This window comes from Pan paniscus, chromosome 21 (genome assembly GCF_029289425.2).
Source record: "Pan paniscus chromosome 21, NHGRI_mPanPan1-v2.0_pri, whole genome shotgun sequence".
NCBI lineage: Eukaryota > Metazoa > Chordata > Mammalia > Primates > Hominidae > Pan > Pan paniscus.
Window position 1 is genome coordinate 79,496 of NC_073270.2, and position 26,935 is coordinate 106,430.

The following is a 26,935-nucleotide window of genomic DNA, read 5'->3' on the forward strand; positions in this document are numbered from 1 at the left end:
AGCTACTTGGGAGGCTGAGGTGGAAGAATAGCTTGAGTCTGGGAGGTCAAGGCTGCAATGAGCTGTGATCGCACCACTGCACTCAAGCCTGGGTGGTAGAGTAAGACCCTGTCTCAAAAAAAAAAAAAAAAAAAAGAAAAATCACTAAGCAAAATAAGACATGTGAAGGATCATGTCAAAGGTAAGAAAAATTAGGGGAACATTAAAAGCTTTCTTCCCAAGCCACTAAATCAACTTGACTAACAAAATTACCACTTGATTTAGCATTAGAAAATTACATTACATATCAAACATAAACCCATTAATCAAATACTAAAGAAATTTCTGAGTTAAATGGTATAATGTTAGCTTATGCCAGAGCTGACCTTGAAAGATTGTTCAAATATGGCTCAGTGTGATTGAAAGTTCTGCGTGAATATGTTTTTGGAAAGATCCAACAGCAACACCTTAGTGTATGTTTTTGAAATAAAATGTATCTGAGTAGCAGCAACGTTATCCATTTCTTCTAGGTCCTCCAATTTGTTGGCACAAAATTGTTCATAATAATCCCTTATGACCATTTTTATTTCTGAGGTATCTATTGCAATGTCTCCACTTTCATTTCTGATTTTATTTATTTGAGTCTGCTTTTTTTAGTGAATCTAGCTAGGAGTTTGTAGATTTTATTTTTTCAAAGAACCAACTTTTGATTTTATTTATATTTTCTATAGTTTTACTATACTACATTTTATTTGCTTCTGTTCTGATCTTCATTATTTCCTTCCTTTTGCTCACTTTGGGTTTAGTTTGTTCTTTCTTTAGCTCCTTGGGGCATAGTGTTAGTCTACTTATTTAGATCTTTTTCCTTTTTTAATCTAGGCATTTATTGCTATAAACTTCTCTCTTAGAACTGACTTTGCTGCATACTGTAGGTTTTGGTACATTGTGTTTCCATTGTCATTAATCTCAAAATATTTTTTAATTTCCCTCTTGATTTCTTCTTCGACCCATTAGTTCATTATAAGCATGTTGTTTAATTTCCACATATTTGTAAATTTTCCAAGATTCCTCCTGTTATTGATTTTTAGCTTCACACCATTGTGGTTGGAAACAATACTAGACATGATTTCAATCTTTTTGAATTTGTTAAGGTTTATTTTGTGGCCTAACATATGGTCTATCCTGGAGAATGTTCTATGTATGCTAGAGAAGAATGTATATTCTGCTGTTGTTGGATGAACGTAGGTCTGGTAGGTCCATTTGGTCTGAAGTATAGTTCAAATTTAGTGTTGTCTTGTTAATTTTTTGTCTGGTTGATCTCTCCATTGTTGCAAGTGGAGTACTGAAGTCCCCTATTAGTGTTATATTGCTGTATATTTCTTCCTTCATGTCCACTAATATTTGCTTTACATATTTAAGTGCTTCAATTTTGGATGCATGTATGTTTACAATTGTTATGTCCTCTTGATAAGATGACCTCTTTATCATTAAATCATGACCTTCTTTGTCTCTTGGAACAGCTTTTTACTGGAAGTCTGTTTTATCTGATATAAGTATAGGCATCCCTGCTCTCTTTTGGTAACTGTCTGTTTTCATGGAATATCTCCTTCTATCCCTTTACTTTCAGTATATGCCTATTCTTAAAGTTTAAAAATGGGTCTCTTGTAGGCAGCATCTAGTTGGATCTTGTTGTTGATCCACTCAGCCATTCTATATCTTTTGATTGGACAGTTGAACCCATGTACCAGCAAGGTTATTATTGATAGTAAAAGACTTACTCCTGCCATTTTGCTAATTGTTTTCTGGTTACTTTGTAGATAATTTGTTCTCTTCTTCCTCTATTGTTGTCTACCTTTGTGGTTTGGTGGTTTAGTTTTCTGCTTTGTGGTTACAATATTGTTTTTTAAATATTCAACATGAATACACTTTCTTGTTTGGATAACGTGTAAAACGTCTACAAGGAGGGATAGATAATAAGTTTTCCCTTCAGAATGCACTGCTTTGCCTGGGATGAGGAATAATTTATAATGGTAACTGTTGCTGGTTAAAATTTGGCTCCTACCCACATTCATGCAAACTCAGCGTTCTAGATTAAAAGAGATTTAAGAGACTTGCCAAGCAAATGCATGGCATCCTTAGATGTATCCTGATTTGAATAAAACAGCTATAAATAATAATATTTTGGGGATTATTGAAAAATTTGACTATAGATTAGTTTTCAGGTGATATTGGAGAATTAATGTTATTATTGTTAGGTATGTTAGCACAGTCATGCAGCAATGAGTCTTTCTTTTTAAGAGATGCATACAAAAATATTTGGGTGTGAAATGTTCTTGTGCGATAATTTGCTTTAAAATTCTTCAGAAAAAAAGATAAGCAAAATAGAAAAACAAGATAATGGGTACATGTTATCTATTTCGTATTCTCCCTATTTTTTTGTGTGTTCAATTTTTAAAAGAAATTTATTCCATACATATATCCCACCCCCTCCACTAAGGACCCCCAAACTATAAAGTGCTGTGAATATAAGAAAAAGTGAAACAATTCTATGATTTTGAGAGAAAGTCAACACTGTAGGAAAAAGAGAGCCCAGGATTTGGGCTAAAAATCATTAATCTGACCCTGATCAACCCTGTGGCCTTCAGCAGTAACTCAGCCTCTCAGGCCTTTGATTTGTTCATGTGTAAAATGAGGGTCATTGTCATTTAGACAATGACCTTCAGGGTATGTTTTAATGTTAAAATTCAGAGTCCTTCCATATCAGATAAGCATCAACTATTCAATAGTTTATGCTGAAGAGTACAGGGGACCAAGAGACCACCGAAATGGGTTCATGAGCCCATCATGCCACTTCTTTGTTGGGTCACTTTGGGCACCTCACTAAATTTTTCTGAGCTAGGTCCTCTGCACCTTGCTTGTCTATCATCAAAGGGTCACTGTGAGACTATAATAATATAAGAGGAAAGAAATCGTGATTATTAAGGCATATACTGAACCACATACCTCCATTGGCAACATTAAACTTCACTCCAAACTCTCCCCCTGGTCCTCCAGGGCAGTGGCTGGCTGTTAGAATGATTCCACCAGCTGCCTCTGCCTTGATCTTCCTGATAATGCAGGAGACCGCAGGTGTCGACAACATGCCATTCTGTCCAATAATCAGTCGTCCAATCTAAACCATCCAAAAAAAAAAAATCAATCCAGTTGCTTGGGATTAAAGGCATTTCAACAGGAAAGTGCCCCAGACTCTGTTAACATACAGCCAATCACTTGATAAAAGAAACAGAGTAGGCTTTAGATTAGGGGAGGCAGGGTAGGGGGAGCACTGACATTGTCTCTCCTATCTAATGTCTCTAAGACCATTTGGTGCACCTGCATCTAGTAGCCAATTATTAACCTGTAAATAGGATATGCCTCATTGATCTTCAGTCGTTTGAAACATCTGCTTCTGATAATCGAGGGGTTAGCTTGAATCACACAAGAAGTTCTTAGTTTACTACTGACTCAGAAACTATGCATGTGAACATGCTAGAGATTACAAGAAAAAAGAAATGGAGTGCTTCTCTGCTTCTTCTGCTTCCTGTAACTTAGAACAAGCTCAGAGAGCAAGGGGACTGATTTACTACAACCTCATCATCTGTAGGCATATTTTAACTGTAATCTTCAGGAATGACTTTTCTCCTGAAAGTAGGAATTCTCTTTCTGCTGTTAAGTGACAGCATGTGCTGGAGACATTGGAGAAATTACCCTGTCATGCTAAGGGGAGATCTGGAGGTCATCCATGGATGCAGCCAGATTCTTTCTAGAGCTACAAAACTGACTTTCTAAAAAGTCAGCAACACAGCGCTGAAGAACATTTATTGCTACACCTTGTTTTAAAATTGGATTCAATATCATCCAATCTAGTAGTTCTCAATATTTCTACAAAATAGAATCACTTACGAAGCTTTTTAAAACCCTAGTACTCAAACTGTATTCTAGACTGATGATATTGCAATCTCTGGGGTTGAGAGCCCAGCATTAGTAGTTTTAAAGCTCCACAGATGATTCCAATGTTCAGCCAAGCTCGGTAATAAAGGCCCCTTGTTACTCAAAGGGCTGGCAGCATGGGCATCACCTGCAAGCTTGATAGAAATGCAGAACCTCAGCTGGGCATGGTGGCTCCACCTGAAATCCCAGCACTTTGGGAGGCTGAGGTGGGGAGATCACTTGAGCTCCAGAGTTCGAGACCAGCCTGGCCAACGTGGTGAAACCCTATTTCTACTAAAAATACAAAAATTAGCTGAGCATGGTGGTGCACGCCTGTAGTCCCAGCTACTCCGGAGGCTGAGGTGGGAGAATTGCTTGAACCTGGGAGGCAGAGGTTGCAGTGAGCTAAGATGGCATCACGGCACTCCAGCCTGGGCTACAGAGTGAGACTCTGTCTGAAGGAAGGAAGGAAGGAAGGAAGGAAGGAAGGAAGGAAAGGGAGGGAGGGAGGAAGGAAGGAAGGAAGGAAGGAAGGAAGGAAGGAAAGAAAGAAAGGAAGGAAGGAAGGAAGGAAGGAAGGAAGGAAGGAAGGAAGGAAAGAAAAAGAAAGAAAGAAAGGGAAAGAAAGAAAGAGAGAGAAAGAAAGAGAAAGAGAAAAAAAAGAAAGAAAGAAAGAGAAAGAAAAAAGAAAAAGAAAGAAAGAGAAAGAAAGAAATGCAGAACCTCAAGGCCCACCCAAGGCCTACCGAATAAGAACCTGTATTTTAATAAGATCCTCTCCTCTCTTCCCAGATAATTCATTTGATAAGTACTGATATAACCGACAAGCCAAAACAAACCTTAACATACAGTTCAACAACAAAGTTGCCCTGGCACCATCATTGCTAGAAGTCAGTCACTGACCAAATATAACAATCAGTGAGATCAGGGGGAAAAAAATTACAGAAGAGATCAAAACACACACACACACACACACACACACACAGAGCTCAAAAGCAAAGTGGCCTTGGGATGATTAATATGGAAATCCACAAGATCCCCAGGCTACATATTTTCAAGTAGAGGAGACAGATTATAAACAAAAAAGCAATAATAATAATAGTTACTAGTGAGGTACATATTAGGAAGGAATTAGACTGCTGTAATAGAGAATTAAGGATGTCAATTTTAATAATAATATAATAATAATAGCTAAGGGAGCTTAGATTTTATTCTAAGTACAACCAGAATCTATTGAAAGGTTTTAAACAGTGGAAGTGACCTGATTGCATTTTTAAACATCATGGGCTGAGCAGCCCAAATGGTCCTATTAAAAAGTAAGTCACATCAAGTCACTAAAACATTCCAATAGCTTTCCTTGTCCCCCACCAACCCAAAACAAAGCCAAAGTCTTCATTGTAGTCTACAAGGCCCTACATAATCTGACCTCCAACATGTACCATTCTCCATCGCCCTCCCGCCCTCCTTCTTCTGTTCCAGCCACAACGGAACAGAACAGCTATTCCTCAAACATACCAAACATGATCCTGCCTCAGGGCCCTTGCATTTTCTTTTTCCTCTGCTTAGAATACTTGCCCAGATATTAACATACCTGCCCTCTAGTGTCTTTTGGGTTTCTGTTTCAATGTAAGCTAATCAGAGATAGCACCCTTGACAGCCCTATATAATACTATAGCCAGAAGTCCCTAACTTTTCTATTGTTTCCTATTTCCTTCACCCTGCTATAATTTTCTGGATCACATATGTTGCCTTTAACATTTTCCATATTATTTATTTTCCCACTGTATGTAAAGCCCAAGGACTTTTTTTCACTGCTATATCCCAAGAACCTAAAATAAATCTGGCATGTGGTAAGCGTACAATAAATATTTGTTGAATTAATGAATGGAGAATAATGAATGCATGATGAATGGCTTCTCTGGGAGAAATACCTTGAAGGGGGGCAAGAGCAGAAAGAGGAATATCAGACGGGAGACTCTTCAAGTTGAGTGTTGATAGAGTCTTGGAGTAGGCTAGAGCCAACAGAAATGAAAATTAGTCATTTGGTTTGAGATACATTTTTGGAAGGAGGATGAACAGAATATGCAGGTGGACTGGAATATGGAAGAGAGGGGCTGTGGTAAATAGCCTCCAAGATGGCCCCAATGGTCCTTGCCTTTTGGCATTTGTGCCTTTTTGTGGTCCCCTCCCACACTGAATGATGCAGATCTGGGTAAATAGTATATATTGCAGAAGTGATTGTGTGTGACTTCCATGGTGAGGCCATAAATGGCATGGACACTTCTGCCCTGCTCTCTTGGACAGCTTATTTTGGGAGAGGCCAGCCGCCATGTCATGAAGACACTCAAGAAGCCCTGTGAAGAGGAAGCAAGTCCTGCCAACAACAGCCAGCACCAACTTTCCAGCCAAGGGATTGAGCCATCTCACAGTGGATCCTCCAGCCCCCACCAAGCCTTCATATGACCAAACCAATACCAACATGTAACTGTGACCTCATGTGAGTCCCCAAGCCAGAATACCCATCTCCTGTCTCAGAAATGATGAGAAATAATAAATATATGTGCTCACACATATTACCATCTAATTTTCTACATTATATGTTTATTTCCCCACTGTATATAAGATCCAAGGACTGTTTTTTTTTTCACTGCTATATTCCAAGAACCTAGGACAAATCTGGCATATGGTAAGTATACGATAAATATCTGTTGAATTAATTAATGGGAAAAAATAAATGAATGATGAATGGCTGCTCTGGAAAAAATACCTTGAAAAGTGGCAGGAGCGGAAAGAGGAGGATCAGATGGGAGGCTAACAGCCAGCACCACCTTGCCAGCCAAGTGACTGAGCCATCTTGCAGTGGATCCTCCAGCCCCCATCAAGCCCCAACTAAGCCACTAATTTTCATGGTAATTTCTTACACTGCAATAAATAACTAATACTGGACCAGTGAGAAAAGGAGTCAAGAATAATCTCAGCTTTCTACCTTTAATAACTTAATGGATAGTGGTGCTATTAATCAAGTCAGGAAAGAGAAAGGACAATCATTACACCTATAGTATTACCCAAAGTCATGATAAATTATTTTCCATATGCTCTTGCTAAAATTTATGTAGTCATTCAACTCATTTTATTGAGTATCTACCATGAAACCGGCAATATGGAAGAACCTTCTGATATAGAACTGAAAATAATTTAGTCACTGCCCTCAAGTAATAAGTCTGGAGAATCAAGAATCTGAAAAATGTTTGTAGCTTTTGTTCAAAATTTTCTCTCAGCCATTTAAAGGGAAAATTATGAAGATTGTATAGTGGTGAGAGACTGGGATAGCAGTCCACAAAAACTTAGGAAGCCCTTCCATAGCACAGAGTCAATGCTGAGGAACAGCTGCCCAGCCAGGGGCTACATTTTCCAACCCACCCTTGCATCTAGGTGTGGCCACATGGTGCATTTGGACAATGGGTGATAAACTAGTATGAGAATAAGAACAGAAGTAATGTGTGTTTCTTCTAGGCTGAGGATATCAGAAAACAGACATATCATCTCTACACTGCTTATTTCTCTTTCTACAGATTCAGTACAGGTAATCATGTGGCTCTAGGCAATGCCAGAGTCACAAGAGGGAAGGAAACTGAGTCCCCATCCCATTTGGTAGACAAGAGTCTTTGCCCACCAGGGACATCCTCATTGGACTATTGTGTGAGTGAGAAATAACATTCTATTGTTTTTAAGGCAATAAAAATTGCCTACATTTCAGGTTTATTTATTACAACCACCCACATTTTCTTAAGCAGTAGCGAAAGAAACATAAACAATAGTTTAATGCCAAATCAAAAATGTCAAATGCAAAATTATTTCATGCTATTACAGTATAAAATTATGTCCACTTTGGGGCAAGGACTTAGAAAAATGCAGAAATAAACATGTAAAGTTATTAAGTAGGAACGATTATAGATACATTTTCATCTTATTACATTTCAGTTATTTTTGAAAAGGTAATATACATTCTGTTTAAGAAGGTTAAAGTGAGTAATTACACTTGAATAAAGTTTCAACCTGAAATACTTTAGTTATAATTGGAGAATTAACAGAAGATTAAATTCTAGATATCTGGAAATTTTACCTATGTGAGATCTGCTCATTAACCCATCAATACCAGAGAGAAGAGGTATTGCTGGACATGGTCCTATCATCTGGGGGATAAGTACTGGAGGAGATGTGAAAGAGAAGGTGATGGGGCTTCTGAGGTAAGACATGGAAAATCGTGAAGATATTTGTGTCCCTTATGGACACTCACCAAATGGTGACCTAGGCAGAGGAGGATTTTAATAACAGGATGACCAGTTCTGTGGATGTCAATGAGTGGCTTTCCCCCAGCCATTCCTGTCATTGTCCAATGGGCTCATGAGCCAAGTGGCTGTTATGGTTTAGATGTTTGTCTCCTCCAAATCTCATATTGAAATGTAATCCTCAGTGTTAGCGGTGGGGCCCAGTGAGAGGTGTTTGGATCATGGGGGCGAGTCCCTCATGAATGGTTTAGCACCATGCCCTTGATGATAAATGTGTTCTCGCTCTGAGTTTACATGAGATCTGCTTGTTTAAAAGTATGTGGCACCTTCTCTTTTGTTCTCTTGCTCCCACTCTTGCTGTGTGATATGCCTGCTCCCACCTTGTCATCCGCCATGTGTAAAAGCTCCTGAGGCCTCACCAGAAGCCAAGGAGATGCGGGCGCCAGGCTTGTACAGCCTTCAGAACCATGAGCTAAGGAAACTTCTTTTCTTTGTAAATTACCCAGCCTCAGGTATTTCTTTATAGCAATGCAAGAATGCTGTAATACCGTGGCCGTGATGGCAGGGATGAAGGCTATGCATGGGCTCAACAACATGGACATTCACTCACCAAGGCTGACATGGCTATGGCCACTGCAGAGTGCCTACTCTACCAGCAGCAGGGACCAACACTGAGTCTCCTTATGGTACCATTCCCCAAATGATCAGCCAGCTACCTGGTGGTAGATTGGTTAATTTGGGCCATTTCCATCATGGAAGATGCAGCACTTTGTACTTACTAGAATAGACACAAAGAAGAGGAGATATGAAGACAGATGCAAAGATTGGAGTGATGCAGCCACACCCGGGAAGCCAAGGAATGTATTCTGCTGCCAGAAGCTAGAAGAGGCAGGGAGCAGATTCTCCCTAGAGCATCTACAGAGTGTGGCCATGCCGATACCTTGATTTTGACTTCTGGCCTCCAGAACTGTGAGAGAATAAATTTCTGTGATTTTAAACCACCAAATATGTGGTAATTTGTTATGGGAGTCCTAGGAAATGAATACAAAGTTTGTAATCTAATACGAAGTTTGTATTAGCTTCACAAGGCTGCTATAACAAATTGCCATAAACTTGGTGGCTAAAAGCAATTAAAATTTATTCCCTAACAGTTCTGGAGGCCAGAAGTTCAAAATCAAGTTGTCACTGGGGGTCTGCCTCATCGAAAGGCTCTAGGGGAGGATCCTCCCTTGCTTCTTCCAGTTTCTGTTGCCTCCACATATTTCCGAGCTTGTGTTCACATCACTCCAATCTCTGCCTCTGTTTTCACGTCACTTTCTTCTCTGCGTGTCTATGTCTTCTCTTCTGTTCACCCTCTCTCTACCAATTAGCCCAGGATAAATGCCATCAGAAAAGGTATGGCTTTCAAGATCTAGTCATTGATAAAAAGAAATATAACTTTTGGAAGCCCTTTTGTATAAAGAAAAAGCACTCAACTTGAAGTTAAAAGGCATAGGTGTGAGTCTTGACTCTACCCCCTGACATAGGATCAATCATTTAACTTCTCTGAGGCTCTGCGTCTTTATCTGAAAAGCCAAGGAAGAAGAGTGTTGTTAAAATCCACCGAAGATCAGATTCTATAAACAAAAACCCTTTGTTAAATTAACCATGACACAAATTATTCTATTGTCTTCCCCGAATCCCACAACCCCCTCCAACATTTAAAATTCATCTTTAGATAGCAGATTATCCCTTAAAGTACCATTTTACTCTCTGAAAAAGTCCTAGAAATACTACCCTCTGTCAATGCAGCAGACCGCTACCTTGCAAGGAAAAGATGGTCTACTTACATAATTATCCTTAGTTATGTTTACAGCATTGAAGCAGGCAATATCTGACTTTCATTCCCGAGTGAAATCCAGACCACAGCCCAGGGAGGACCAAGCCATGGCATTCTGTTGCTCCCCGGTGAACGTCCCACACCATAGGGTCTGGCTTTGGCTGGAAGAAGGGCAACCTCACCCAGTCCTCCAGAAGATGCACACACCCAAGCGGATGCTACTGCCATTAAGGGGCATTTCCTTCAACTCCCACGTGGAAAAGGGGGCAAAGTGGACCCTAGTCCACTGTCACTCACACACACGTACAGATCCCAGGGTCCACACAGATACAGATCCCAGGGTCCACATCTATCACATATATGAACATTATCACACAGACCCCTGCAGACACATCTGTGAGGCATATGCATTCCCAAACACACAGACAGACTCATGATAAATTTGTTCCTACCAAGCTGTGACTTCTAAATGCTTGGGGAAACCAAGACATAGTAGAAAGGAGTGTGCAATTATCATTTCCCATGATGCCGTTACTTAAGAACTCTTTGTGTCTGTCCTTCTAATGGCACCAATGCCTCCCATCAAGCCTTAAATCTCACCTAAATTATGTCATTGGGCTTTCTCATCCATAAATGAGCATACCAGGTGCCAAGGGAATCAATATGCCCTTTCACATGCCTTAGACCAGTGTCCAAAGAAAGATAAAATGTTATTCTATAAAAGCTTTCTCCCAGCATTTCTATTCCTTTACATTTTGTGCCATATACAACTATGGTTTTTTAATGATCTTATTTCTGACAGCTGTTTTTCTTCAGAACATCAACAGCTTCTTTCCTAAATTAGTTTTAGTATGAGTTCCATTTCTAATTAGCTCAAATTAAAGTCCTAGAGAGCAGCGAGGTATTATTTAAACCCTCAGGCTAAAATTTCGGAGTAGGTGCAGAATGTTGACTCTAAATGAGTTCTTCCTGTGACATAACACGCATGAAAGCAGGATTTCTTTCATGTGTGAAATGTCTTAAATCAGACTTACCCTTTGCGATTCTCTTTTAGCTTTAAATGTCATTTAAGAAAAAAAAAAAAAGAAAAGAAAATTAAGCATGACATTCCCCAATATCCTCTGCTCACTGTGTTATAATCCCTATCACTCCCCAAGTGAACTGGAGAGAGTGAAGACACAATGAACAGAAACTTCCCTGATGCTTCACAGAGGAAGTGTTCTCCAGGACCACACAGCCTCCACCATGTCCATCTACGAAGGGTTATGGCAAGCCATATACACAAAGATGCCTGTTTCCTGTCTTCTCGGTTAAAAACAAAAACAAAACACTGGAAGGAAACCCAAAGCCAAGCTGCCATGGGTTGCAGAGTGCCAGCCGTGAAGTAGTGTTGTCCATGGGTAAACAGGAGATGGATAAGGGCAATTTCAAGAAATAACAAACTCGAGGCATGAATGTGGTTATCCAAACATCAAGGGACTCCTTCATTTGCATTTGGATAATTGTGCAGTTATATGATTTGTTACATGGAGACCAGATGGAAGTAAGAGAGCTCATCCTCAACTTCCTGTACCTCTGGAAGTCTTTACACACATGCTGGAGAGATAGATGAGAGTTCATTAGCATCAAACCACCATGGATTTCATAATCAATTACTAATATCTGAATAAGTGCAGAAAAGTCACAGGCATCTAGAAGTGTGGCCCAAGTCCTGTTCTTCAATCGGCCCACCCATTTCTCAAGATTTCATTGAGAAGATCAAGAAATCTAATCTTCCTTGGATGCAAAATGGAGGTGGTGAAAATTGGAAGTACGTCCTTCCTGGTAATGAGGCAATTTCAGTACACAGGAAGTGCTCTGAAATCTTTAAGGTATACAGTCTGACTCACTAGAACAAGAAAAGGCCCCACTTGTTGCCATTTTATGAGGTGACCACCCCAGCTGGATAAGAACTACAAGTGTCCATTGGGTCTACCTGGGTGTGGGTCAAGAAAGCAGAGTTGAGTGCCCTGAGGTAAGCTGAGATTTTGGTTTTCAATGGGAAAGAATGTAAGAATTGACTTCACCACCTACTGCCTGGGTGACTTTGCACAAGATCCCAAATCCCTATGTATCTCGATTTTGTTATCTAAAAGATCACATGATGGAGGATGTAAGCAAGTAACACAGCCAAGACCCAGTTTACAGTGTCTAGTACCTAACAGACTCTTGACACGTTTCACTTGCCCTTGAGTCAATCTTTCCATGTCACTGAATATTCTTCCACAACACGATTTTAATGGATATAGTCGTCCATTGTTTAAATGTACCGTTATTGACCAATGTAAAAATGTTCTTTTACCTCAAATTTTTATATGTAAAACAAAAACATGTTTGAGGACTAAACCCACACTGTAGTATAAATTAAACTGGATGTAGGCCAGGCATGGTGAGTCACACCTATAGTCCCAGCACTTTGGGAAACCAAGACAGGAGGATGGCTTGAAGCCAGGAGCTCAAGAGCAGCCTGGGCAATACAGCAAGACCTCATCTCTACAAAAAAATAAGAAAAACTAGCTGGCCATGGTGGCGTGCACCTGTAGTCCCAGCTTCTTGGGAGGCTGAGGTGGGAGGATCCACGGAGCCCAGGAGTTTAAGGCTGCAGTGAGCTTGGATAACGACTGCACTCCAGCCTGGATGACAGAACAAGAACCTGTTTCAAAAAAGAAAAAAGAAAAAAAAACCTAAAAACTAAAAACTGGATGTAGTTTGCTAATAACTAAACAGCAAATTAATTGTAACATGCTTACATATCAACGATGTCTTTCTTCTTTGATCATAAACCTGCTCACTAAGAAGCTGCTGAAGTCCATGGTAGTGACAGGTAAATGTCTGCATCCTTGTCCTGACCTGCATCTTCTTTGATTGTCCCCATCTGTGTCTCCGACTGGCACTGCCGAACCGGCTTGCTACCTGATCAATGTTGTACTGAACCGGACTGCTAACTGATCAATGTTGTTGAGCTCACTGCACAAAGCTGTTCTTACAAGGTAGATTTCTGCCTGGAATAGTCATACTTACACTGTTTATATTGCTTACTCCTGACCCATCCAACGCAGCACAAGTTCTATTTATTGCCATAGAAACATAGGTCATTTGGAAACACCTCCTTCATTTCTACGGAATGTTCAAACATTTCTGACATTTTGGACTCTGTTCTAGCCTCTTGTTAAATATATCCAGAAAAGAGACAAAGCTTTATGGGGGGGGGGCTATATGCACACATATGCTATAGAATAAGCTATCTAAATGCTTAAAAATACTTTCCATCTGGCACCGCACCTTAATAGGTAGACAGAAATTAAGTATGTGTATATCTATCTGTATAGATACGTATAAATATTTATCCCCAAAACAAAAACTCATTCTCTTACTTATACATAGGTAGAATATAGGTGAATATACATATACATTTATAGGTAGAACAAAAAAAACCCTCAGCCTCTTTAGGGCCATGTGTTTTCTCTGAGTAATTGTCACAATTAATTAAAATACATGTGTATGCCTTTTTAGATAAATTCCATCAGACCAGTTTCTGTCTGGTTGGAAAATAATAACTGCCTATTTGCTAAGTGCCCCTGCCCCCATACTATGTTCCAGTGAACTAAAGACCTCTGGCAATCATAGATTTACAACTCAGCAAGATTAAACAATCTATTGTTATTTATGACATCCAAGCTGGATCTTCTGTATTATATTCCACATTAGCATCTATCACTTTACATTTGGGAGATCCTGTCCAAAAAATGATTATGCCTCCTAACCAAACATTCAGCAGGGCTGCAGGAACAGGCCCCCTGAACAAACATCCTGCCAAAGTACTTTAAAGCACCGTGAGCTCCCACAGCTGTGCATTTTCAGACGACTCAGCAGATTAGCGTGGAGTCTCTTAGCCTCTGCTTGGTCTGTTCCTTTCAGTGATCTCTCACATGGCCCAGTCCATTCGGTTTGAAAATCCTCATGAAATGAGCAGATTATGATCTGGCTTCAGTAGAGGGCCATGGGGTGGGCATGGAGGGGAGAGGGTTTGCTCTTAACACAGCCTGAGCCTCAGAAAGGTTTCAGATGGAAAAGCATGGCACTGACTCAGCTCATGCTTCACAGGAAATAATGCACAGACCACACCAAAAAAGCCCTTTATGTTGTGTGAAAGTCTATGCTGGAGCAGCTGCTGCCACCTCATGTACTGTGATAGAGTGTGCATGTGTGTGTTTGTGTGTGCATGAGTGTGAGTATGCACACAAATGTGTGCTGGGAGGGGGAGGAGATCACACCTTCCACAGTCGCCACCTCAGCCTTAGCTAGCAGCATGGAGAAATGCCAAAAGTCAAGAGGAAACTGCACCAAAGCAACTGTGATCACCACATCAGCAGGCGCTTTCTGGTTAGTAAAGCTACTGGGACTGAAAAACACACACGATCTCGTCCTTCTTTTATTTTAATCAGAGCAAAATATTTTTATAATAATTGTGTTATATGAATAAATAATTCATAACGCTGTAACCCATTATCACATTCAATCCTCCCAACAACCCTAGAAGATATGTAGACAAGTATTATTACTTTCCCCATTTTTATAAATGAGGAAATAAACCCCAGGAGGCTAGGCGACTTCCCCACGGTCATAGAAGTTGCAAACAGTAGTATCATGATTCAAATCCAAAGCTTCTCCTTTTGTCTTTATCATTTTAATTTTGAAGGTAATGCATATGCATGTATGATCTTTTAAATCCAGAGATGTATATGGAATACATAGGAAAAGGGACTCTCCTTCCCCATTATACACCCCCTCCACCCAAGCTATATACACTGTTGACTAGAGTATGTCCTTTCAATCCTATTTTCTATGCCTACATTATATACAGAAAAGCAGGATTACGTTACACACAATATTCCAGTCATTGCTGTTTTTCACCAACAAGCTATCATTCACATCTTTTTCATACTACATATAAATTTATATCCTTTATTTTAGTGGTGTATATTGTGCAGTTGTGTCATAAATTATGTACCTGTTCTCTGTTGAACATATAGATTTTTTCTGAGTTTTTCCTTAGCAAAATGCTGCAGTGAGTACCCTTGTACACAGATGTTTGTACATTTGTTCTAGAAAAATCTACAGTAAAGATTCTTAGATTAAGAGATTCCCAGGTTATTAGAAAACTACTCTATTAATTTAGATATATACTTCCAAATTGCCTGACCAAAAAGTTATGTCAATTTAACTTCTATGAACAGTATACAAACATGACAATTTTCCATCACCTACACCAACTCTGGGTAATTTCATCTTTTTTACAAGTTGATGGATTGTTTTAATTTATATTTCTCTGGTTATCAATCAGGTTGGCCACCTGTTCATGTCTTATTATTGATGATATTTGTATTGAATTGTTTGAATTTTCTTGATTTCAAAAAACGTTTTACATGTCATAGATATTAAATATTTGTTGTAAAACTCTCCTTCCAGTATTTTGTATGTGTTTGGTCAAGTAGAATAAACTCTCGTCCTCTGATTTCAGATTCCTTTCTCTTTCCATTAGAAATCTCTAAATGTAAAACTACATATTGATAGCTAAAAACCAGGATGTTTACTAGAGAAAAAGAATACAAAGGCAATAATTAAATATTATATTTATACAAAATACCTACTAGTACAAACTTAAAAAGAGAAAGTAAAAGTCAAATGCTTCTACGACTTCAGACTAAGAAAAAGAACTTTTGAGGTTGAATGTTCCTGAAATTTTTATTTTCATACAACTACGGACATGACTTCAAAAGTTGATGTTACTAAAAATGTAAGATATGAAAGATATTTGAAGACTCAGAGAAGGTGGATTTTCATTTTAACAAGTCACATATATATTCTAGATATCCTCTTATTCGTAACTAAGAGAGTCAAATCAGATGAAAGAATCTAAAAATTTCCCTTTGACTGTGTTAAGTAGAAGTAGTAGAGGCATATTGGCCAAATCTTGAGTGTTTGCAAATTGACTCTTAAGGCTATAGGCTGGCACAGGTCATTGAAGCCCTAGCTTTTTATCTTTAATTTTAAAATCCCCAAACAATTTATACTAATTTTTCTTGTCCATTATTTCCAAATAATCTTGTTTAAATGTTATTACAGTACTTGCTCATGTTACTGTTGTCTAACAGAAGGGTATCCGGGGCCTTAAAACTGAGAGGGTTAGGATTAATGATTCCAATACCTATGCTTGGACATCTCCAAAAGTGGGCTCCAACTTCTTGTCCTCAAGTCTGTATAGAAACTAGCAAACTTCCAGAGTTCACAAAAGGCTCAAAGAGAACAGATGTTTTATAGAAAATTCTTAGAGCAAGTTTCACGCATAATGTTGCTGATGTGTGTCTGCCTTTTCAATAAACATCACTATGCTTTATCACAAGATTTAATAAAGCAGCTTAGTTAAAAATGCCATCTGGGTCTCTGGACACATTAAACAAAGCTTAAAATAACCACCCCAGCAACTGGGAGGACCCAGCTGTTCTCATAATCTGTCCCACTCCTTTTACTTCCCCATAAAAAGAGTGAATGAAGACCACAGACTAAAAGCATCCAGAAGGAACTGACACAAACAGGGAGATAGATGGAGCCAAGGGCTCCTGTAAGTTTGCTATTGCTCACATAATAGATTTGCTAATTCCACAACCTGCGGATGGTGATTCAGAATGGGAAGCAGAAAGAGGGAAGAGAGAATCATAGAAGGGCTCATTCAAGTTTTCTAATGTATCACAAACCTGTCCTCCCTAATGTCTGGATCATAGCAGCCCATTCCATTCACCTATTCTGTAGTGAACTCCAATAGAAAATACAAAGCCATCACCACCCAGTTCTTTCTCCCTTCTAGAGATGAGCTATTAGCCACCCAATCCCAGATTCTCAGATCCATTCCAGGAAAGAAGCCCTAGGTATTGAAGCACAGCTTTCCCTCCCTCCCTTCTTTCTTCCACCCCAAGATTTGTTCCCCAGATAGTTCTAGTAAATGCAAAACCAAGTATATTCTCATTCTTTAGAGCAACCAGCTTTTCATGGCCAACTGGAATCAAATACAACCTGCACAAACATCTATCTGGAGGGCACTCCCAAGGCTCCTACTGAGCCAGCCTTCTGCATACCACTGCATTTCAGCTTCCTAGTTCACAAGACACTGAGACATTCTTGAATTCTGCAAGGTGCACTGTGTGTTAATATCTTTGCTGCTCATCATGTGGCCAATAAAGGGCATGACTAGTCTACAAATAAATTTTCTCTTGGCTAAAACTTGCAACAAAACTGTAAGCTGTTTAACAAGGGGCCCACTACAGGTTATATTCAATATATACAGTCAAATCATAACTATCTGAGATATATTCAGTTGACCATACACCTTTATATTTCAGTAAAAGGTCTTTACATTTCCCAGTGCTATCGATATTACAAAGTGCTTTCATATGCAGTGCTTCATCTGATTTGCAGGATCATTAAATGATCCTGTCATACCTGATTTTTAGATGAGGAAACATGTGGTTTCTGGGTATTTCAAGAGGCTAACGCATCTGCCCTCCAACTTGTATGTGAAAACCAAAAACAAAATTCCAAGGCCCCTCAACCATCTGAATGGACTTTGACTCTTTTGGTCAATATATGGCAGAGCTAGGAAAAGAAGGTGAGTCTTCCAGCTGCTGATACAGGGTTTTTTCTGCCATACTCCATTACCTCCAAGGCTAAAGTCAAAAGAGGGTGTGGTTATCACATGAAAAAATCTGGTTTGGATTTCCCAAATGTGTATGTAGTATTTGGTGATTTACCTTAATTTAACCTACAGTTCTTTTGGTTTGTAACAGTCTGACTCCATTTTTGAAAACAAAACAAAATCGATTTTAAATGCTGAATTATAGATCTTTGCTGTCCAGTATGGTAGCTACTAACCACTTATGGTTATTTGCATTTCTATTTTAATTAATTAAAATTCAGTAAAATGCAAAATTCAGTTCTTCAGTTGCTCTAGCCACATTTCAAGTGTTACAGTAGTCACATATGGCTAGTGGCTGGGACAATGCAGATTATAGAACAGTTCCATCATCAAAGAAACTTCTATTGAACAGTGCTATTATATAATGTCATCTCCAGAGAAAGAAGACTTTAGAAAAAGTCAGAACCGGCCGGGCGCAGTGGCTCACACGTGTAATCCCAGCACTTTGGGAGGCCAAGGCAGGCAGATCCCTTGAGGTCAGGAGTTCAAGACCAGCCTGGCCGACATGGTGAAACCCCGTCTCTAGTAAAACTACAAAAAATTAGCTAGGCGTGGTGGTGCATGTCTGTAACCCCAGCTACTCAGGAGGCTGAGTTGGGAGAATCACTGGAACCCAGGAGGCAGAAGTTGTAGTGAGCCAAGATTGTGCCACTGCACTCTAGCCTGGGTGACAGAGCAAGACTCCATCTCAAAAAAAAAAAAAGAAAAGAAAAAGAAAAAGTCAGAAACATCTTGAGGCAGGCATAGTGCTGTCATCTGTCCAATATTGAAGATGATTTAAGAATAAGAAAGAAGAAGAGAACAAAGAAGAGAAAAAGAAGTTGCCTTAGGTGTACCTACCCAGAAAAGGACAAAGGCATTCTTGTAGTCAGTGTGTTGTATTTTAGCTCTTAAACTTTTTAAGAGATTAGAATAATGTGACACATAGAAGATCTAAACCACTGAAGAGGCTCTGAAGCAGATAAAAGTAGAAAGAAAATAAAAAACTAATTAGTTACAAACTAAGCTTAACCACAATTCGTTTAAACGATACTATTTACTCTTCACATGATTGGTTTTTCTTTTGCTTTATAGTAAGACATAGTTTATATCTTTAAAGGGGAATTAAAATATTTCTGGGAATTTTTGAAAGTAAGTTCACACAGCCACATAAAAACTACAGAAACAGATAAAACCTGTCTTCTCATTTATTCCCTAATCCATTCAAATTAAATATAAAAATCCAAGCAGCCACAGTGATATTCAAAAAAGCAAAAGTGAGACAAAACAAAATTCATTTGTCACCTGTGGAGGTAGTTAACTCACCTAATCTTCACTCCAAACACCAGTAATTTTTAAAAGACAGAAATAAACATGTTCTGCCTTCCCGGAAGGAACTATGTTTCAGGGTAGCCGAATAACCCAGTTGTGAAGAAAATGGTCTGCTTATAGAAAAATGCCAGCTAAAACATGTAGATAGAATTAGAGAATTAGAAATTCACCATTTTGAAACCCCTAATGAAATAATCAACTCAAGCAAGGATCATTAATAAATGCTAAAACAATCAAGTAACTATTGATACAGAATATAACTGAATATACACATGGTACAAAGTTCACGTCACAGACTACTGGCTTGACCCAAGGGGGAATATAGCAGAGGAGATAGGCAGTGATCACCCTAACCTTGCGATCATCTCACCATCACTAATGATGGGATGTGAATACACATTATTGCCTATGAAATAGTCTTTAAAAAAAGAAGTTGAACCTGAATCTAACTAAACCTTGCAATGGGCTGAACGTGTATGTCTTCCCAAAATTAATATGTTGACATCCTAACCCCAAAGGTGCTGGTATTAAAAGGTGGGGCCTTTAGGGGGTCATTAGATCATAAGGACAGAGGCTTCATGATTGGAATTAGTGCCCTTATAAAAGAGGCCCCAGAGAGCTAGCTAGTCTCTCCCACTATGTGAGGGCCCAGCAAGAAGGCCAATCTATGAACCAGAAAGTTGGTCCTAACCAGATATCAAAACCACATGCTCCTTGATCTTAAACTTGCTTGCCTCTAGAACTGTGAGAAATAAATTTCTGTTCTTTATAAGTCATCCAGTTTTTGGTATTTTGTTATAGCAGGCCTAAAAGCCTTTAGAACTAACTTCCAGTTAACCAGGAAAAAACAGAGTGAAAAGTTAAATGACACCATAAAAAGCAACCAGAAAATTCCAGAAGGGGAAATATTCTACAGGACAACTGACTAGTTTTTCAACAAGTCAATTTCACTAAATAAATACATAAACAAAGAGTATGGGTATTTTCCAGGTTAAAAAAGTCTTGAGCTAAATAATCAAATGCAATGTGTGTCCCTTGATTAGAAGAAACTAATTTGAACAAACCAGCCACAAAAGATATTTCAGGGAGACCAAGCTGGAAGGATCACTTGAGGCCAGGAGTTTGAGACCAGCCTGGGCAACGTAGTAAGACCTCCATCTCTACAAAAACAATAAATTAGCTGGGCATGGTGGTGTGCACCTATAGTCCTAGCTACTCAGGAAGCTGAGGCAGGAAGATCACTTGAGCCCAGGAGTTTGAGGCTGCAATGAGCTATGATTGTTTCACTGCACTTCAGGCTGTGTGAAAGAGCAAGACTTTGTCTCAAAAAATAAAAGGACATTTCATAATAATTGAGGAAATCTGAATGTGGACTGGGTAATAAATGATATAAAAAAGCCATTTTTTATTTTGTTTGAAAAGATGATTTTGTAACTATACAGGAAAATGTTCTTATTTTTTTAGAAATCTGTACTAAAGAATTTAGGGGTAAAATATCATTTTCTTTAATATACTTTCAAACACAAGCAAAAAATAGTCATGACACAAATATAGCAAAATATTTACAATCTATGTTCTATGCTTGCCTGTGAGTGCCATTAATCTCATCTCTCTGCTTTTCTGAAAGTTTGAAAATTTCAAAGTTTTATAATAAATTTTTTACATCCCATAATTTTATAATAAATTTTTTAAAGTTTGAAGCAAATCAACAACTATAGCTTCAAAAATATCCTGACTCACAATAAACATTGAACAGTGTATATTTCTCCCATTTCCTAAATAAGTTGGCCCAGGAAGGAGTATGAGAGCTGCCATAGCTCTCCCAAGGCTCATTATTCTCCATCACTCCATGGGAAATCCCAAAATAAATTTTTTAAAAAGTTGTTTAAATTTATAGTGTTTTTGATTCTATAATAATTTTATAATAAAATAATTGTAAAATGTTTTTGATTTTATATTTTTAATTTATAAAAATTTTTATACATGTTTATGTTTGAAATGTCTATTTCAAACTTTATGAGATATTAAAATATAAGTAATATAGTTCATCATTTTAGAAATGCCATGCTTTTCTTCTCCAGCAATTACATAATCAAAGAGTAACTGTAGTTTTTCCTAGAACATTGCTTTATAGGCTGGGCATGGTGGTTCATGACACTTTAGGAGGCCAAGGCAGGCAGATCTCTTGAGATCAGTAGTTTGAGACTAGACTGGGCAACACAGAGAAACCCTATGAGTAGTAAAAACACAAAAATCAGCTGTGCGTAGTGGCGTGCACCTATAGCCCCAGCTACTCAGGAGGCTGAGGTGGGAAGATCACCTGAATCTGGGGAGGTCAAGGCTACAGTGAGCCAAGACTGTGCCATTGCACTCCAGCCTGGGCAACAAAGTGAGACCGTGTCTCAAAAAAATGAAATTTAATTTAAAAAAAGAAAATTGCTTTGTAAAATTAACTTTTTCAATCAAAACCAAGATTTTTCAGATATAGAGAATGCAGCCCACTGGTCAGATTTGTCAGTTCAAAGAGAATAAATTCTAGTTTCCTATTTTTCTAGCCTGCTTATGATTATCCAATAGGATATCAAAAAAAACCAAAGCCTTTGGTATCCATGTTCAGTATTCCTGAGTCTAACTCAGGATGCCAAATCAGGAGACAAGCACATTCTCATCAATTTTCAATCATTCGAGACCAATTTTGCTTATAATTATCCAGTTCTTTTAGACCACCTTTCTCCTGAAGCCAGCCTTATGGCTATTCACTTCACTTTAGCATAAGCCCCCAAGAAGGTGAACAAAATGAGGAAACGATTGGTTACAGTTGACATTTGAAATTCTGAAACATGTCCACCATTCCCTTCACCCATGCCCGCCCCTCTTAGAAGTAGTACTTTCAGATTATTTAAGAGTCGATGCTTCTATGTGGATTTTGTCATCTGTCCTTTATAACAGCTAGTAGGTTTAATTTGACTCTATTTTAAGCATATATTGACCTATGCTAATTATCTGTTAAAATAAATTCCACTCTTAGAGTTAATAAAGTGTGTTTGTCATGGAAGACCCATTGAAGTAAGAAGCTGAGGAGCCCTTATGGTAAAGTGGGACAAGAAATAATAAGACATAATAATTTTCCCATGCAAATCAACAACCGTAGCTTCAAAAATATCTTGACCCACAACAAGTATTGGACAGGCCATGTTTCTCTCACTCCCTAAAAAATTGGCTCGGGAAGGAGTATGAGAGCTCCCATAGCTCTCCCAAGGCTCATTATTCTCCATCACTCCACAGGAACAGCCTGTCAGAGAAGAGTGAAAGACCATTTGTCAACCTCTCTTCAACTCCCTGATTCTAGCCAAACTTCATCAATCTCAAGTGAGGAGCCAGAGAGAAATCAAACCCCATATATCCAGCATCATTGTCTACTGGAGTCAAAAATCACAATTCCACTACCCACCCCAACACCACTGGCCCTGTTTCTCCCAATTGCTTTTTATTGTGTTTTTTAAAAAATCCTCTTTCCCCATCCCTGCAACACCGAGAAGGAGGAATTATAGTAGATAAATATGAAGCATGGAGATCCTTTAAAAATGTTTTTAATAATAAATGAGAAAATGAAAAGGAGAGGGTTGGGAAGGAAGGAGGGAATTCAAATGCCAGGGAATTGTTCAGTTTCACTTTTAAAGATGTTAACACTCATTTATACATCTGCAAGACACTCCCCTTAAAGAAAAGTTCTATGAGTGTGGGTCTGGTTGCATGAATAAGGATAAAATTACTTTTTTAGACGATGTTTCCCACATATCATTCAGAGACCCCTGAAGTTAGGTATCCCTCTTGTAGATGTCCTTGAGATGCTGCTGGACCTGGGAAAGAGGAAACTGGGATACGGGTCTATGCCAAAAGGTGCTTCTAGTTATAGGACAGAGAGGAAAGGGGCAGAGGGAGAAAAACCCGAAGTCTGAGAATCTGGATTGCAGAAGACTACCGAGGTCGTGGGAGAAGGGAGAGAAAACAAGGATGAAAAGCGAAAGGGGAAGAGGCATGAAATGTTGTCAAATGTCAAAAGGCATTTGGAGAGAAGTTGGGAATTGCATTAAGAAAACCACTGCAAATCTCATTTCAGACCATTTAGAGATATGCCCCCTGGGAACTGCGAGCTCAGGCTGTTTAGCATCAAACAAATGGATCCACTCCATCCCTACCCTAATTAAATAAATCATTCAGTAATTCCACTGGGTAAAAGAACCAAAATATTAAAAACTTTCAGGGCCTACTCTTGCCAAATATGTCAGGGATAGTGTGTGTGTGTGTGTGTGTGTGTGTGTGTGTGTGTGTGTGTGTGTGTTCTGAGACACCACTACTGTTAAATAGGCAGAGCTAAGACTTAGGGCACTGGCAGATTATTGCAAAAAGGGCACGGGGCAGAGGGACTATGTTGTGAGCCTGGGAAAGAAGTTTGTGTGGGGACTGTGGGCAGTGAACGCGTTGGGAACAATATGGAAAACTGGGAGCTGCCTTGGAATCTACAGGGCCGGGTAAGAGAATGTCCGAAAGAAAAATGAGCAGGTGCGGGATGTGTGCAGAGTCGGAGAAGAGTCCAGGGCACCCGGAGTGGCTCCAGGAATGACGGACACCCCTCAAGGCTTTTGGGGGCGGTGGGTACTAATAGAACCCAGTGTCCGGGGTGCGCCGGGGAGGCTGCGAGCGCGGCGGGAGTGGGGCGCTGGAGGGTGAGGACGCGGGATTGAGGAAGCAAAGCCGGGGCCGGGCAGGGGCCCCCCAGCTGGGCCCGGAGGCAGCAGGGGTACAAGGGCTGGGAGAGGGCATGGCGGCAGCGCGGCGGGAAGCGAGGGGCATCCGGACACTCACCCCGTTGGCCGCGGCCATCTGCACCACGATCTCGATGGCCATCCTGCTAAAGTACCTGCCGTCGCTGCCCACCACCATGGTGCAGCCCCGACGGTCGCGCAGGTCGATGGATGACAGCACGCTCTGGATGAATTTGGGCAGGTAGTTGCGCTGGCCCTTGAAGAGGCCGGTAGGTCGCCGTAGACCCCCGCCGCCAGCCGGCCGCCGGTCCTCGTAGAGCGCGGTGGGCACTGTCAGCATCGGGATGGGGCTCCCCTGCGTGGTGCCTTCTGGCCGGTCCTGCTGCGGGTCCCGGGGCCGGAGGGAATCTGCAGCCTGCCGGGGGCCTCCGCCAGCCTGGCCGCGTGCCGGGACTCCGCCTTGCGCCCGGGCCCCCTCTCCGGCAGGTCGGCACCCTGCGCCCTGCGCCCGCCCGCCTGGGGACCGCCCGCCCCTCCTCTCCACGCGGCCGCTCGCTGACTCCCTCAGCGGAGATTGCTTCTGCCTTCCTGTAAAGTTTTCTCCCGCCCACCTTCTCCGCTGCCAGACCGCCCGAGGTGCCCTCAGTTTCTCCCCAAGTTGGACTCACTTTTGGGGTGTCCCAAAAGCCTGATTCCAGGGCCTGCTAGCCCGACCCCGGTGACGCCTGCACCCGCGCCTGGCCCCAGCCTTCACGCGCGATCGCCGCCCTCCGGGGCACACCCTCCACCAGAAAACAGCCGGCGGGCGGCGAGACTTTGGGCAGAGTCCAGGTTCCTCTCCGGCGCCAGGCCCGTCTCCCTGTATCCCTGGGAGTGCGCAGCCTACACGCACCAGTTTCTCTTTAGAACAAGCACGGGGAGGGATTTGGGAGGGGGCTGAAACCTTTTGCCATCAGCGAACAGCCTCAGCCAAAAATAACCCTGGAAAGGCGAGCTAAGAATGGTTATCTCCTGCCAGCGCTGAAATCGGAGGCTGGGCGCTGCGTGTGGGGTGTGTGTGTGTGTGTGTGTGTGTGTGTGTGTGTGTGTACCCTCCCACCCCGACCATTTGTTGAAGGGAATCACCACTGTCAGACTTCAATCCAACAGGACCTACTCGAGCCATCCACACTTTCCCCAGCCTCCTCCAAAACAGCACACTTTCCAGTATGGACAATTCTTTTTTTTTTTTTTAACTTGTTTGTTTGTTGTGGTGGTTGCAACAGCAGCAACACAGACGACACATATTTCCCTATTCTTCTCGCCCTTCTCACCCTCCCTACCCAGCTCCTGCCTCAGAAACAGGCTTGGCCTACACTGTATCTGTCCACACTGTCTGAACTCTTCCCTGAATTAATCGTTTTCAATAGGAGGGGGCTAAATCCCTTATTAATGCCCTACCAGGAGTGAATGAATAAAGCCAAGTTAAAGGGGAACTGGGTACCACATACTGTGCTAGGTTCCTTTGCATGTATCCTTTCATTCTGCTGGAGCTAAAGATGTTCTGCCTCCTCTCCGTAAAACGCACCCAAACTCCAAAACCAGGAAATTCTCCATAGAAAATAGGAGTGAAGAGAGAAAAGACTAACAGGATAAACCCCAAAGCAGGAAGAAAGTTTTGTCTCCCATTTCGCTCAAGGAATTTTTGGACCCACCAAGGCTACTGTCCTGAAAGATCCTGCTGCTTCTCCTTCCCCAAATATTGTCCACTTCCTGAGAGTAAGGCTGACTTGCTGCAGGCTTATAAAGTGTTTGGTCACAGTAAGACAACTGTGAGTAATAACACACATTGTATACTGTTTTGCAATTGATAAAAGGCTTTGCATCTGTTTTTTCTTTGGAGGCTGAAGAAAAGAAGAATGGTATTCACGCAGTTCCCATTTTACAGATGTAAACAAGAGGAATTTTTCTGTGAAGTCAGGAAAGTGGTTACAATGGTACTTTCCACCTTTCCGAATTATGTATTGCCCCTCCCCTTTCTATTAATAACATTGAAGTGTGATGGGACAACCACTGAAGCCGTCAGTTGAAACCTGCTGGGACTTTTTAGCCATTCTCTTCATCATAAAGAATGGGTGTTTTTGGAGGGGGTGAGAGGAATGGGGAAATGTTGTCAAAGAGTACAATGTTTTAGTTGAGACAGGAAGAATACATTTTGTTGAGATCTACAGCACAGCATGGTGACTGTAGTTAACAATGAAGTATTGTGTATTTCAAAATTGCTAAGACAATAAATTTCAAATGTTCTCACCACAAAAAAGATAGGTTTTGAGGTGATGAATCTATTAATTCTCTGGATTTAATTATTCCACAATGTATACATATATCATAACATCACATTATACCTCCGTAAATACATACAATTTTAATTTGTCAATTAACATTTTTTAAAAAGAATAGTGTGGCCAGTTGGGGAGGTAGTTTTTTTTTTTTTTTTTCCTCTAGTCTCTACTCAGTCTCCAAGATCCCATTCCCCATAAAGTTCCTGTCACCCAGGTGGAGTGCAGTGGCACCATCATGGCTCACTGCACCCTCTCCCTCTTGGGCTCAAGCGATCCTCCCGCCTACAGGTACATGCCACCACGCCCAGCTAATTTTTGTAGTTTTTGTAGACATGGGGTTTCACCATGTTGCCTAGGCTGGTCTCGAACTCCTCAGCTCAATCAATCTGCCCACTTTAGCCTCCCACAGTGCTGGGATTACAGGTGGGAGCCACCAAGCCCAACCCATAAAGTTCCTAACTTTTTATCTCCCTGGGAGTGCACAGCCTACACACACCAGTTTCTCTTTAGAACATACTTAAGAGTCTTGGCTTAGCATCCAACAGACAGAACTTTAACACTTCTACGGATCTGTGCACCTGTCTATGGTGTGGGGTTTTTAAGATCTCTTTCTAATGACACTTTATTTTGCAAAGCAGGACAGTTTCATTCCCAGAAGAGCAGGTATGGTAAATCCTTTGTTCCAGTAACGA

The 26,935-nt window shown here is 40.5% G+C and overlaps 1 protein-coding gene across 1 annotated transcript; it reads right to left on the minus strand.

Moving 5' to 3' along the window:
- Positions 1–764: 764 nt before the first annotated feature.
- On the minus strand, positions 765–24,518 carry LOC129394896 (phosphoglucomutase-like protein 5). Its single transcript, XM_055104749.2, has 2 exons — positions 24,023–24,518; positions 765–3,151 (listed from the first exon to the last, which is right to left on the minus strand). Exons 1-2 carry the CDS (start codon positions 24,260–24,262, stop codon positions 2,924–2,926), a joined length of 468 nt encoding a protein of 155 aa, XP_054960724.1. The 5' UTR covers positions 24,263–24,518; the 3' UTR covers positions 765–2,923.
- Positions 24,519–26,935: the final 2,417 nt, after the last annotated feature.